Source organism: Pinus tabuliformis, chromosome 2_2, assembly GCF_031772625.1.
Source record: "Pinus tabuliformis cultivar Carrire ecotype Pingquan chromosome 2_2, CPIR1, whole genome shotgun sequence".
NCBI lineage: Eukaryota > Viridiplantae > Streptophyta > Pinopsida > Pinales > Pinaceae > Pinus > Pinus tabuliformis.
The window spans coordinates 999,003,556-999,019,637 of NC_142300.1; the positions used below are offsets into that span (position 1 = coordinate 999,003,556).

General features: G+C 35.8%; 1 protein-coding gene across 1 annotated transcript; it reads left to right on the plus strand.

The window, feature by feature from the left end:
• Positions 1–12,078: 12,078 nt before the first annotated feature.
• On the plus strand, positions 12,079–14,659 carry LOC149196728 (uncharacterized). The gene is made up of 2 exons (XM_089408407.1): positions 12,079–13,953; positions 14,207–14,659. Exons 1-2 carry the CDS (start codon positions 12,079–12,081, stop codon positions 14,657–14,659), a joined length of 2,328 nt encoding a protein of 775 aa, XP_089264533.1.
• The last annotated feature ends 1,423 nt before the right edge of the window (positions 14,660–16,082 follow it).

The following is a 16,082-nucleotide window of genomic DNA, read 5'->3' on the forward strand; positions in this document are numbered from 1 at the left end:
ACTCTAAAATTAACATTATATAACCTCCTACCAATATGTACCCAATACATCTTCCCAATTTAAAAAACCCCTAGTTTCACTAAATATTGCAGGTATCAATTTTTTCATTAACTTTGAGGTTCATTTTTTATCCCCCTTTATATTGAAAAATGGAAGTTAGTTTTCAGAGAAAGAACCTTTAAGACGAACATTGAACTCTTTGGTGACAAGTAACAACCCTTCCCGACAACATTACCTATGTGGAAGCAAGAAATCGGGTTAGCAAATTGGAAAACAAATAATGGAAAAAAACGAGAAGTGGAGATTAAGATAGGGCAATCGATAAAAGCTTTACTTAAAGAATGTACTACAACAACCTTTCATGGTGGACCTGCAACGAATAGGGATATTACACTAGTTAAATTATTATTTAACCCTAAACAAAGGAAGAAAGGTGTCCATGATGTGGAGTCATTGTTGGTGTACATGCACTTAGACTAGCTGTGTTGGTGTACATGCACCTAGATTAGATCCAGTTAACTTATTGCTTGCATGTGGCACATGTACACATTAACATAAGATAAAGCACACTTAGCTTTAGTTATTGCATGTACAACTAAGCTTAACTTAGTTGCTTTTATGTATTTATTCTAAAACTAATATTGTAGAATCAATTTTTTTTATTCTTTTCTCAATTCTTGCTCGCTTCCTTCCTTCTCTTCCAAGCTTGTTTATTGTTTTGCAGATCTAGATCTATGTATCTCAAAAATCTTACATGGTATCAAAGCACAGGGATTTGTAATCAGTGCACAAGCAATTTTATTTGCAGGTTCAGAAGATTGAAGCAACAACAAAGAATGGAGTCTAAATTGGAGTTTCCACAATCGGAAATTCTCACTCCATATAATTATTTCGAATGGAAGCCAAAGATTCAACTTCATCTCAGAAGTAGAGGCTTATTTCGAATAACCATGGAAACGGAAGTTGAACCAACATCGGCAATGGAGAAAACAAGATATTTCAATCGCATGGACAAGGCCTTCGGCATCCTATGTTTATCTATTTCTCCGGAACTGCTATTTCATGTTGAATCATGTTCAACTCCAAATAAAGTATGGAAAATTTTGGAAGGATTGTTTGGAAAATAGGATGAAATGCAAGGTCACATTCTCGAAAATGAGTTAAACTCATAAGATCCGAGAAACTTTGAGAACATTCAAGATTTTTTCACAAGGTATAAAGCCTTGTTGGTTCAGCTGAAAGGATGCGGGATCGACAAATCCAAGCAAGAAAATCAGTTGATTCTTTCCATTTTATCAAAACTTGGTCCAGAGTATGTAGTATTCGTCTCTACATTCCACACAGTCAGATCTGCAACTGGTGCAACTTGGAAGATGCCCTCACTGGATTCTTTTATTCAGTCTTTGATGCATGAGCAAGATAAGCTCATCAAAATGGGCACACTTAAAAATTCCAAAGCGCATGCACTTACTGTGCATGCAAAAGGAAAGGCAAATTCCAAAGACCATCAGAAAGGAAAAGGGAAGAAGGATCCTGATCCAAGAAAGGGAGGACATCCCAAACCCTCCGATGGATCATCTGGCTCAAAGGAAAGGAAAGGAACGAAAGGGCAATCAATGTGCAATTATTGCCACCGTGGTTTTCATCATGAATCTGCATGCATGAAGAAGACTATAGATCTTATGGCGCAGACACTCCAGCAACACAATCTTGGAGACCACATTCCTGAGAATGCTAATAAGAAGTCTGGAGAAAAAGCACAAGATCTAATAGGTAACGGGCATGCTTTGATTGCTCTTCATTCTGCACCACAAGAATGGATCATCGATTTAGGAGATTCACATCATATGGCTTCTTCAAAGGAATCCTTTTCTTCTCTACATGCATACTCAGGTCCTCCCATTCTCATGGGGGATAATTCTGCAGTTGCAGCAACTAGACAAGGAAGAGTGCAATTCGAAGATGGAAGTTTTGAAAATGTCTTGCATATTCCAAGGCTTTCTGTGAATCTTCTCTCAGTGTATCAGATGACACACACAGGCAGTGGAAGGAAAGTGCAATTTACCCCAGATTCCGTGAGCATTTATGACATGCAAACCAATTTGAAGATTGCATCTGGCAAGGTAAATGATCAATCTCGTCTGTATACATTTTCTGATTTTGTTCCTCAATCAGATTCTATTTTGCTACTTACGCATGCAAATGAAGAAAGTAGGATTTGGCACAAGAGATTTGGGCACTTGAATTTCAGATATATGCAACAGCTTAGTAAGCAAGGGATGGTCAAAGGATTGCCAACCATTGAATTTTCAGATGGTGTTTGTAATGGATGTTCTCTTGGAAAGCATCCACAAGAAAAATTCGAGAAGGGGCATGCATGGAGAGCCTCTTCACCTTTGGAACTTGTACACAGTGATCTCATGGGTCCATTTCCGGTGCTTTCAATGAGCAAAGCAAGATATGTATTGTCATTTATAGATGATTACACGAGATTCACTTGGGTTTACTTCTTGAAACTCAAGTCTGAAGTTTTTCAACATCTAAAGATTTTCAAAGCGCATGCGGAAAATCAGTCTGGAAAACGCATCAAAATACTCCGCACAGATAATGGGACGGAATATGTCAACAAAGATATCAAGAATCTTTATGATGAAGCAGGCATACAGTTGCAGCATACAGTTCCTTACACTCCACAGCAAAATGGCGTGGCTGAAAGGAAAAATCGATCTTTGAAAGAGATGGCTAATTGCATGTTGCATGCAAGATCTCTTCCGTCGAAATTGTGGGCCGAAGCTATTAATTGTGCCTCATACATCCAGAACAGATCTCCTCATAAATCTGTTACTGGAAAAACACCTTTTGAGGCTTGGACTGGCATGCAACCTGAAGTTAGTCATTTCCACATTTTTGGATCTCGAGCATGGGCTCGCATTCCTCCAGAGAAGAGAAAGGCTTTGGAGCCTCAAAGCAAAGCATGCATGTTTGTTGGATATTCTGATGAAGTCAAAGGGTACAGATTGCTTGATATCCACACTGAAGAGCTCTTTATTGAAAGGAGTGTAAAGTTTGACGAAGATATTTCGCATGCACTAGTAGATGAACTTGTTACCAAATTTTCATCACCACTCATTGATGAGTATGCAGATGAAACTTCCGACCAGCATTCTGATGAAGATGAGTCTTTTCCTATGACCCCTGTTAGACCACCAGTTGTTGAACATCGATATCATACTTCTGCATGTAGTTCAGAAGATTCTCGACCACCTTCAACACAAAAATGGCGCAGCATGAGTGATATCCTTAATGATCCTGCCTCTATCCCTCTGTTTGAGGAAGATCCGCAAGCACTCTTAGCTATGGAGCCATCCATGCCCATGCATGCTTATATGATGCATGGATCTGATCCACAAACTTATGCAGAAGCAAATGGTCATCCTGAATGGGAAGCTGCCATGGATGATGAATATAACTCTCTCATTGAGAACCAGACTTGGGATTTGGTTCCGCTACCTTCAAATCGCAAACTTGTGACATGCAAGTGGGTTTACCGGACCAAGAAAGCATCAAATGGCCAAGTTAGTCGATATAAGGCACAATTGGTAGCAAAAGGTTTTCAGCAAGTACATGGTGTTGACTATGATGAGACTTTTGCTCCAGTGGCAAAAATGGATTCCATTCGGCTAGCTTTCTCCATTGCAGCAGCAAGAGGATGGGAGGTGCATCATATGGATGTGAAGAATGCCTTTCTTCATGGTGATCTCGAGGAGGAAATCTACATGGAGCAGCCACCGGGATACATGCAGAATTCATCTCTGGTATGCAAACTAAAGAAGTCTCTCTATGGCCTCAAGCAGGCACCTAGAGCATGGTATGCAAAGATGGATTCCTATTTGTTATCTTAAAATTTTGTACGCTGTAAATTTGATTCCAATGTTTATTTTTTGAATAAAATTGACTCCTTGTTGATCATATTACTCTACGTAGATGATCTTTTGATAATGGGTAGTTCAGCTTCTGTCATTACTAACATCAAAACTGCATTGCATAAGCGGTTTTCTATGACAGACATGGGCTTGCTAAATTTCTTCCTTGGACTAGAGATCCATCAGCGTGATTCTGGCATTACCATTTCTCAACCAAAATATGCCAAAGATCTTTTGGCACGATTTCACATGAGTGACTGCAAGCCAGCAGCCACACCTTTCTTATCAGGGATAAAGCTTGAGAATGGCAAAGACACACCACTGGTTGATTGCACATTGTATCGCCAGCTTGTGGGAAGTCTTCTTTATCTCACTCACTCCCGTCCTGATCTCTCCTATGTTGTCGGAGAAGTTTCCAGATACATGCAGGAGCCACATGAGTTACATTGGAATGCTGCAAAGCACATCCTTCGATATGTCCAGGGGACAATCACCTATGGGATTCATTATGCAGCCAATTGTTCTTTGAATCTCATCGGGTTCACAGATTCAGACTGGGCTGGCGACACCATTGATCGCAAGTCTACTTCTGGTTATGTACTTAGTTTGGGATCCGGCCCAATTTGTTGGTCAAGTAAGAAGCAGGCTGCCATTGCTTTATCATCAGCAGAGGCTGAGTATAGAGGAGCAGTCAATGCCACTATTCAAGCAATTTGGCTACAACATTTCCTATCTGAGCTTGGGATTAGTGTCCATCATCCAACTGTCATCTGGTGCGATAATCAAAGTATGCTAAAGTTTTGCAGAGATCCAGTGCAGCGGCAGCGTACCAAACACATCGAGATCCACATGCACTTCATTAGAGAACTCATTCATGGTGGGATCATCGATCTTCAGTACTATCCTAGTTCCGAGCAGATTGCTGACATCTTCACCAAGACTTTCACTGAGCAGAAGTTTTGATTCCTGCGAGATCGTCTCGAGGTGAAGGACACGACTACCTAGCAGTTACCTTTTCTCTACTTTTGCATTATATTTTGAGGGGGGGTTTTCTTCCCACTGGATTTTCCCTCTTTCCTCCTTTTTATGCATTGTATATGGGTACCTAAAATGGCCGTGTTGTCGGGACTCATTCATTTTGCATCACACTCACCTAAGTTATGCTTAAGGGGGGGTGTTGGTGTACATGCACTTAGACTAGCTGTGTTGGTGTACATGCACCTAGATTAGCTCCAGTTAACTTATTGCTTGCATGTGGCACATGTACACATTAACATAAGATAAAGCACACTTAGCTTTAGTTAGCTTTAGTTATTGCATGTACAACTAAGCTTAACTTAGTTGCTTTTATGTATTTATTCTAAAACTAATATTGTAGAATCAATTTTTTTTATTCTTTTCTCAATTCTTGCTCGCTTCCTTCCTTCTCTTGCAAGCTTGTTTATTGTTTTGTAGATCTAGATCTGTTTATCTCAAAAATCTTACAGTCATACCTTCGAAACCTTCGACAAAAAAGGAACTAATAGAGACCTGGGAACTGAAGTATAGAACTTCAGCGTATCCTAGTTTCACACTAAATAAATTAAAGAGTAATATCAGCAAGAGGTGCACATATAAGTTTGAACAAGAGAAATTTCAACACAAAGAAAACGCTCCATACCCGTCAAACGAAACTAGAACAAGAGAAGAGCAGTTCTCTTGTAGGATTCTCTGGGTGGAAGAGTCAGGTGCGACAGAGAGGAGGGCGTGAATGACCAATTGCAATGCCAGAGAGGGAGATTGCTTACCCTGTAACCATCTCCTCCAATCTTGACCATCAGTGTAACCTTAAGTGTTCCAGGCTGTTGATCTTGCACTCATCCCTAAGCTATGAATGTGTTGCCATTTGGCGCACGTTGGTATACCTTCTCAAGGGTTCGGAAGGAGATGTCATTAATGACATAAAAAAAAAAAATAACCAAGGTTTACTATGTGGCGCATGGGAAACTGTTGAAATGTAAATGTTATTATATCATAACCTTCAATCAACAGGAAATGATTTGGTATGAGTCAATATAACAAAGTGATGACCAGATGTATAGTGTGATTTTTATTTTATGTTGAAAATATATATCGCTCTTATGTCATATGTAATATGTTCGATTTTATGCAAGGTAATTTTATATGATTATTATTTTTTTACTGTAAAACTTTGGTGTATGTTACATCGATTCTCCTTATTACGACAGGGACTCTCATAAAGAAACCTTGTTGGAGATGACAACTGACCTTTTGACCGGGAAGTGGTGGGGTCGGGCCAAAGAGTTGAAAGGTAAGTGCCATAAATTTTTTGATAGCATTCTTGAAAGTTAAATCCAGATTTTATACAACAATGTGCTTTTTTGAAAAAAAATCCATAGCGAAATCAATCATATTAGTACGATGGGTACTCTTGTTGGAGATGAAAAGCGAGCTTTTGAGAAAGTTGTGGTGGGCTAGGTCAGGGGTTAAATTTGACAGGTCGCCCTGGCCATCAAGGATTTATTTTTACGACGATTTTATTTTTAAACTACCTTTCACATGACTTTTAATATTTACTTTTAGCTTGTGTAATATTTTTCATATAAAAATATAATTAATGAAAGTTCATCTTTTTTAATTCTAGAAATGCATTCATAAGGAATTAACTAACTATTATGCTTTTTGGATTTTCTGGGCATTTTATTTCTATAATTCAAAGAGTTATTTTCTTTCAAGATCCCAATTATGTGTTATTTGAAATGCATTTTTCAATACATTTATTTGAAACGCATTTTTCAATACGTAAATGGATTCAACATCATCAAGAAATTCCAAGGGAAAAAAGTGAAGAGTGTCAATGTCAAAGTTGTGTGAAGAGTTCCAAATCTATCCATGAGTAAATACATCCTTGTCAATTCCATGGGGGCTTCATTCAATGAATCTATGACATAGCATGTGTGTTTGTGGCATACTAAATAATACCCTTAATTTGACTACATATTGGAAAATACCCCTAAAATTAACATTATCTAACCCCCTACCAATATGTACCCAATACATCTTCCCAATTTAAAAAACCCCTAGTTTCACTAGATATTGTAGGTATCCATTTTTTCATTAACATTTTTTATCCCCCTTTATATTTTTCATTAACTTTAAGCTCCATTTTTTATACTTTCTAATATAAAACCCTTTACCCCCTATTATATGCTCAATATATTATGTCATTTTTTACTGAATATATATCCCCCCATATGAACCCACGTAGTATGATATTGCTTCGCCAACGAATCCCCTGTGGTCAATTCATAGCCTTAGCTCAAGGGTAGCCTTTGTTGCAAAAATATGAAGTGCAACAAGAAGCTTATGGTTAACTGTAGCATCCTTCTACAATGAGGTAGTGGTTATCACATGTACAAGGAATCGATACTTGCAAAAATTTAAGAGTACAAGAACAAAGTGTGTACTCCCAATGTACTAATCTCAATGCTTACATAAAACAACATCATGAAAGAGAGCAAGAACAAAGACAAATAAAAAAACCTAACAAAGACGAATAATATTTTTGTACTGGATTATTCAAAATGTTGATCACTACACTCCTTTTGTTCCTATGCAAAAGCATAAAGGTCAGTGGAGAAATTCGACGCTAGCCGAAAAGAAAAATGTATTTCAATAACAATTGTCAATTCTACATATGATTGCAATTCCAATTAGCCAAATAGAAGTAGCACAATTGTCAACAATAGAACAATTCCAATTAGCCAAATAGAAGTAACACAATCGTCAACAATAGAAAAGAACCTGGTAAGGGTGCTCCTAGCATAGGAAAAGACAAGGGAAGCTGGTAGTAGGAACCAACAATAACCATTAAAGCATATGACAAGGGCAATCCAAATAAAGGATAACCAAAGTAGTTGAACAACATGAAGCAAACATGCACCAAATTCATAAAAGCAAGACAACAAAAGCAAAGGAGTCCACTACCATCATAATTTCACAATAAGTAACAATCAATAGAAGTTGTTTAGATTGGTATGGACAAAGAATCGACCAACCAAGGATATCATTGGAAGAAAGCCAAAAACCAATTTAAGATTATAGTGGAAGTTAAAGAAGGAGATGACAAGAAAAATAACACTACTAAGATAGTAAGGCAAAATAGTGATACTAAGAATGGAAGAGAAAGTGGGTAAAAATGACACTTTCCCAACAAAAGGCATCATGGAATAGGAAACTAAAGGCATTTCCAAGGAAATCACAAGAAGGTATCAAAGAAATGAGAGTCCGATAAAGAACCATGAAAGTAACAGCAGATACCTTGGAAAGGTAAGAGTAGAAAACCAAGGTTTGAGGAATGAACTATATAAGACTAAGTAAAGCCTAATAAAGAAGCAACAATAGAACTAAAGTAAAAGAGAATAAAGAGGAGAAAAAGACATCAGATGAAGCAAATATGGCAAGAGGAGTTCCCACATAACAAGTTCCAACAAAAGAAGATCTAGAAACCAACATAGCGCTAACAGTAGAACCTAAGAAGGTAGCAACAAAGTTAGCAGTCACCTTAAAGTAAGAAAAGTCCAAGGTAGAGGACTTCAATCTTGCAACAAAAAATTTTCATCTAGCAAGGTCTAAGCATAAACGCCCCACTAGGGTTCCATTGTCATTGTGATCCACCCTAGCAGAATGGCACAAGTTTTAAAGGGATAAGGTCAGGTGAAGTCTGCAACAATTTTGCCAGATTCGTTACCCATATACTAGCACTTAAGCCAAAGAAACTCAAACCTATGTAGTACATTCCCTTAGTGGATATTATATATACTAGTTGGATTATTTCTGGCTCAAAGAATTTGTTGGTGGAGGAGATTAACAAGAAATTGATTATAATGTTAAGTTATTAACTTACACAACATGCACCCTCGGGCCTCAATAAATGAGCCATGGAAGTTTCATGTGTCTTTACCTCTTTCCAACATAAAAACAACTGAATGACAACCTAAAGCAATATACCACTAATCCCAATGGACAAAATGTGAGAACGTTGCATTTACCATTTCAAACAAAGAAAGAGGCATAATTAATTCTATTTCAAATTCTAATGGATCTTATCTTACATGCTTACAATTAAATGAAATTAAAATTAATTCTAACTCATCTTAAAATTCTAACCCTTAATTTTAATTACAATTAATTCATACAACTTTATTTTAATTTTTTTTGTTAGAATTTTAAATGTCATTTAAGTTTTGAAATCAATATAATCTATTTTTTAAAATGTGACTTAATAAATGGATAAATTTAATTTGTTTGATTTTCTTTTACTTTTTAGTTAGTATATAAGATATTTTTGTTTAAATAACAGATAAGATATACTTCTTTCAAATTCTAGAATGAAGTAAAAAATTAAAATAACTTAATTTTATAAATATAATATTTTATAGTAAACAATTTTGTTAATTAAGTGAAATTATAATTTTAAATAAAATTTTAATTTAATTTAGAAAAAATCATTTTAAAAGAAGTAAATTTATATTATTATTATTATTATATTGTACATATTAATTGGAACCATCATAAAACTATAAAATGCATGAATTGATGCCAAGAAAGATGATGAATAAGCATTTTGTAGAACTTATTTCGATTTATATGAAATAGGCACAACATGATATGAGAACCTGTAAAGGAAAGAGATGGTGAGGTAGTCAAATTGTATAATATTTATTTTTAATTGTCAAATTTTAATGGGAAAAATTAAGTTTCCATTAATTTTAATAATGATTGATTCTTTTAGAAGCTCCTAAAACATCATTCCATAATTTAAAAAATATCATTTCATAATAAACATTATATATCCCTTAAAAATATCATAATAATGTTGTACAAATTATTCATAATCACAATGAGCAAAGATCACATTATAAAATATTTTAATAATGTTGTACAAATTATTCATAACCACAATAAACAAAGATCACATTATAAAATATTTTGTATAAAATACTTACCCATAAAGATCTATGCATATAAGATCTATACATATTTATTCATGTGTGAAACCATAATGAGTAAATACAAATATTACAAGTACATCTACAACCATGATGAAAACCATGTATAATTTTTTCAATGAATAGCTTATCAAATACCTAGATCTTTATTCATGCTTGAAACCATAATGAATAAGTAGAAATATTACAAGTATATCTACAACCATGACGAAAACTATATATAGTTTTTCAATGAATAGCTTATCAAATAATATTTGGAATGGCCCCGTAATAGTTTTAAAATTTTAGATTTTGTTTCTTTCCCATATATTTTAGATTTTTTTTAAATATATTTTTAATAAATTTTATTTAAAATTAAAATTAAAATTATTACAATAATATATTTAAATATATTTAATTTTTTTTTCATATATATATACAATCACATGTAATTTATTTTGTAGATAGTGTAAGTCTGTGACATATATATATATATATATATACAAAATCACATCTAATTTATCTTTTAAGATAGTGTGGAACTGTGACATACATACATATATATATATTCACAATCACATCTAATTTATTTTTTAGATAGTGTGAATCTGTGAAGGATCTTTGTGTTGAAAAAATCCTTAATTTTTATACACACCTGCACTTTAGGGTTAATATATAATAATATATTAAAATTATTATATTTATTGGAATTAAATATTTCAGGTTTTAAGTTAATATATGCTTTAAATTATATATTTTAAATAAAGCAAAAATAAAATATTATAATCCATTATAATTAAATCAAAATATTTAAAATAATTTGCATCAATTTAAAATTAAACAAAGCTCTAAATTATTATATCACTAACCCTTTCTATCATTCAATTCATTAAACTCCAAAACTCTAAATTATTATTACCACTAACCTTTTCTATCATTAAACTCCAATTAAAGTAAAAAAATATACACACGTTGAAACACCCCACCACCACTTTCTCTGCTTCTGGTCTCTATTTCATAAGTGTCGCGTTCACGTGTAGGGCAAAGAGAGAGCGCTCCAAGCCGCCCGTCCTCTTCTACCTGTCGGGAGCAGCAGCTGCACGGAAGCGCCACAGCGCCACACAGAGATGAACTTCGCCTTAGTCTAACAAGTTCGAGGAATTGTTCTGAAAATTATAAAAATTCTGATTATATTTAGAGAAAATCTGGTAAGGATTCTGTAAATCTAAGTTAAAATTGTTAAACTTTAAAATTTTAAGTCTCTAAGATTTTTTGATAATGCTGAATCTATTTACACTTTTAAAAAACTATCCAAACATTATCTCTAAAAAAATTTGAAATTCTTACAGAAATTCCAATCACTTTTAACAGTCCCAACAATTCTTCACCTTGATAAATTACTCCCTAAACTTCACCCACACCACACCCACACCACAGAGTGCACGCGCACGCGTGTATACAAATTAAAGGATTTTTTCTCACAAAGATCCTTCGCAGAATCACACTATCTAAACAATAAATTAAGTGTGATTGTGAAATAACACATATATATATAATTACATGCCAGTGACTATGACACTCGTCATTTTATTACATGCTGGTGACTATGACACTTTTTAAAATTATTAGCAAGTTCACAATGACGTCTTTAACCGGTTAAAAAAACTGTATTTTTTCAATAACTTTGTTGAAATTTCTCCATCGAGAGCTCAACTTGGAAGCACGCTACTCCGAAAGTGAACTTTCCCCTCATTTTCTTGGAGAAGTCAATACACACATTTCCTTGCCATTGCCTTGCAATTTCCTTCCGTCAACTATGTAATTGCCTTTCGGATCTCTCCATACATTTCTTTGCCATTGCCTCGCAATTTCTTTCCGTCAGCTCTGTAATTGCCGTGCTTCTCCGCGGGCTTTACATAACAGTAGTTCTCTCTTTACAACTCAGGGGCAAGGCATTGAGGTGGTTTTTTTGTTCTTTCAGGGCATCAATTAATACTTCTGGATACCCAAAATTTGACAGTTGTTACCTGAATTTATAATGCCGAAATTTCCATAATTTTGAGGGCAAAAAACAGTCGGGTTAGGCTACGGCATAAATATTAGCACAAATTCCTCCCTCATTTTCCCTGCTCTGACAACATTCCTGTCCTGTGTTTCGCGATATTATGGAGAATCCCACAGCCGGTCATAGGACTGTACCTGTTACAGAAACACAGGTACTTCTGGATGTCATGCCCAGAGACAAAATTGCATTCCCAGAGAATAAAATAACTTGGTTTGCGTTTAAGCTTGCCTCTCTGGAGAAGGTAGCCAGCGGACTCGGAAAGTTGGCCTTCATCTGGGCCACCGCCGTCGTCTTCGGAGGATATGCAGGAAACTTAAAATCGGTGGACTTCTGGTGCGTCACTATAATGTTGTTCACAGAAGGTGTTCGGATCTTCAGCCGAAGCCAAGAGGTGGTGTGGCACCATGAGAACACGCTAAAATCCATGGAAACTCTCAGCGAGGAAGTTAAACGGGTAGGTAGCGGATTCTATAATACCTGCTACTCCATCTCAAGTAAGATCTTCGGATGCTGGAGCTCAGAAAACAGTGAAGAAGAACACTCTGGTCATGATGATTCTCAGAAGAGATGTTCAATGTCAATGGTCAGTTTTCTCTACTGCCTGCAATTGTTGTCCGCTTCCACAATCGTGGGTTTGTCTCTCTATCGGCTACTAAGGCATAACTCCATCGTAGGTTCAAGGGATAAGGATATCATGAATCTGAAATCGGCTGTCATAATTTTGTACGCCCTGTCTCTGGCCGAAGCGTTTCTGTTTCTGTTGGAGAAGAGCTACTGGAAAATCAGTGCAAAGAAATTGTTGACGGAGGTGAACGATGCTTATGGCTTCGACTTCAACGAGTGTGAGCTCCACACTGTCCGACGTTTTCTGTATGATACATATTCGCGGTGCGTCAAAGGTAACATTTTCGACGCTTCGAAGATGGAATTTGTGTCATACAGCGTAGAGTTGCTTCAGTCCAGAAGCGCGGACGGACAGCTGACAGGTGCTCGAGTATTGTCCGCGCTTGCGAGAAATGAGCAATTTGCAGAAAGAACTTTGAGGGCAATCGGAACCATGAAAGACGTGGTGGAGAGGCTAATCGATATGCTGAATTTCAAGAACGTGGACGAGAAGGAGATTCGAAAAGCGGCTGCAGAGATCATCTCCAAATTGGTGGAGAACAAGCGGCATTGCGTTCGGGTGACAGCCATTACTGGGTTGATGGAATCCGTAGCCACCCTGCTGTACTCAAACGACTCAAATGAAGGAGGCTTTGTTTCGCTGGGGCTGACCATAGTGAAAAAGCTGGCAGAAGAGCGCTCCAACCGCCATAAAATCAACATCAGCAGAGGGCTAATTCCTAAAATTATCTCACTCACAGACTTAGAACCCAGCGACCTCCAATTCGAACCCAACGCCTTCCAACTGGAAATCGAGAGGGATAAGAAGATCCCCTTCGCAACTGAGGTGGAAGAGCTCGCTCTGCAGATCGTGAAAACTCTGGCAAGCACTACAGGCTCGACCGGGAAGGACCTAAGGAAAAGGATGTTGAGGATTGTCTTCGCCATAAGCAATCTCAGAAACGTTCTTCAGTGCACAGAAAGAGATGATCTGCGAATCCTGGCGATCGAGACGTTAACAAATCTTTCTCACGAACACAACGGCCGTGAAATAATTGGCCGTACCGGCGGAATTCTGCGTAAGCTCTGCTCTTTGTTTTTCATGGAGAGAATTAATAATAATGATGAAAAGGAGAAACTTGTGAAGACGGCAGGAGAAGCCCTGGGTCTTCTTTCGCTGGAGTCGGAGCCTAACTGTGAAAAAATGATGAGCATTAAGGTGGACCGTCACCCGAATTTAATGGTAAGGCTCATCTCCATGCTGAGCGACGCCGTTAAGGGTATTCATGCAGCGAGAATTCTTCGAAATCTGCTTGAATACGCAGATGCAAATTACGTTAAACCGACTGAAATCACTGCACTGGCAGAGCAGGTAGAAGATTGTATTCAAATCTCAGCCTTTCGTCTTTGCAGTATGAACCGGAAAAAAATTCATCTCGTCCAATCAGTAATCTGTTATTAAAGTTGAAAATCTGTCAATTTTGATGTCTAGAAATTAGATCTCTCTAAATTCATGAAATTAATTAATGTTACACCGTTGGATCCGTATTTAATTTAGATTCATATTTAAAATGAATCTACGCTAATTTAACTTCTTTGACTTCTTTGTGATGTGTTGTGATCAGGTTGTCAAATTTGTGAAAGAAGAACATTCATGTAACCATAAGCGGATGGCAATAGGATTGAGGGAGAAACATTCATGCGAGTACCAGGAAGCAGCCATAGGATTGGCTGCAAGGCTTATGACCAAATGGGATTTCGATCATGAGTTCCGAGAATTGATGTTGTTGAAACTGGTGAAGGTTTTTGAGAGTCACCCATATCCATCGAAGATGGTTCCCAATGTGAGGAGGTACAGCATCGAGCTCCTGATAGGTGTTTTGAAGAGGAACAAAGGTGCATTAGAGCAGAAACCAGAATTGGTGAGTAATTTACAGAGGACCTTGGAAGGAGTGATGGAGACGACGTCGGACTGGGAATACTATAGCGCCTTCTCGGGCAGTAAGGGGTTGAGCAGGCACACCATCCCCATTCTATCCCTCGCACACCATGCCATGGAATTGCTTCCAAGTAAATAAAATACAGACATGTCCAAGCCTGTGAATCGTAAATAATGCAGATATGTCCAACTCTGTCTTGCACATGTCTGTGTTTTCTATTGTTTAAGATTATAAATATTGTGTGAGTTGTTCAACTCTGTGTTGCAAGGCTTTGTTTTCGGGTGTTTAATATTATAAATATTGTATGAATTATTGGGTTATTTGTCAGTGCGATGTTTCTAGTTCTAATTTAATGTTTATTCGAGAATAGATTACAAAAGTCTAAAATCTAGTATTTAATATTTTCTACGGGGAGTGGATCCTGATCAGTGGACCCGTCAGTTGAGTGAGTGGATCCAGTGGGAGTGGATCCGTCAGTTGAGTGGATCCTGATCAGTGGACCCGTTGAGTGGATCCATTGTAATGTTAAGTAAAAGATATCACAAAAGTCTAAGATTTAGTATTTAATATTTTTTTTAAATTTATATTAAAAGTAGTAGCTCTGTAATGTAAAGTAAAGAATATCACAAAATCTTAGATCTAGCATTTAATATTATTTTTAAATTTATATTGAAAATGATAGCTCTATAATGTGAAGTGAGGAATATTTTGTTAAAAATTGCATTGTAGGTAATTGAGAGGATTTAATGATAACCTCTTCACTCATATTTAAGTTTCTCATATATATATATATATAAATGAAACTTATCCTGAAATATGTTGCACTATATATACATTTTCCTTAAATTAAATAATAATAATAATAAGAAATTTAAGTTTTATACTTTTCATTGATATGATTATATTTTTAAGTAATTTTTGTGTGTGGGGCCACTTGTATTGATATTGTATATCGTGGAGAAAGGTCGAATCATTCACAAAATTTCTTGAATATTAGGACTTAATATTCAATTTCAATAAATTACCAAACATGAACTTCGAGTTTTGTTAAGCAGATTTTGATTTACTATGAAATATTCTAATTCGATGCTGCCCTTTAATATTGTCATGTGTTGAGTTGTATTATCAGTGTTGTTTATTGCATCCCTTTAGGTTAGAAGAGTTTGAAACGACATCTCTTGGCGCTGAAGCCAGATTTTATATATATAAAAGATACAATTTCTGTTTTTTATTTTGAGCATAAATTATGGTTCTGGTTTTTAGAAGAGCAAATGCTTTCTTTTTTTAAAATAAGATTTTTTAAATAAAATAATATAAATGAATTTTATTAATGTCTCATGAGTAATTATAAGATAAAATAATAAGTATTTTTTAAATTACATAAAATTATTTAAAATATTATTTTAAATTTTTCTAAAAGAAATAATAAAAAAGTAATATAATTTTTTTTAAGATACTTTTGGAATAAATTAATATTATTATTGTTTAATGTATAATTATTGTTATATATATATATATATATGGGGTAACTTTGTGTTGAGGTGGATCGGGTGGAGGGATT

Coding starts and splice junctions, on each gene's coding strand:
- LOC149196728 (XM_089408407.1), top strand. CDS start 12,079: ATGGAGAATCCCACAGCCGGTCATAGGACTGTACCTGTTACAGAAACA. Junction 13,954..14,206: donor TCACTGCACTGGCAGAGCAG/GTAGAAGATTGT, acceptor TGTTGTGATCAG/GTTGTCAAATTTGTGAAAGA.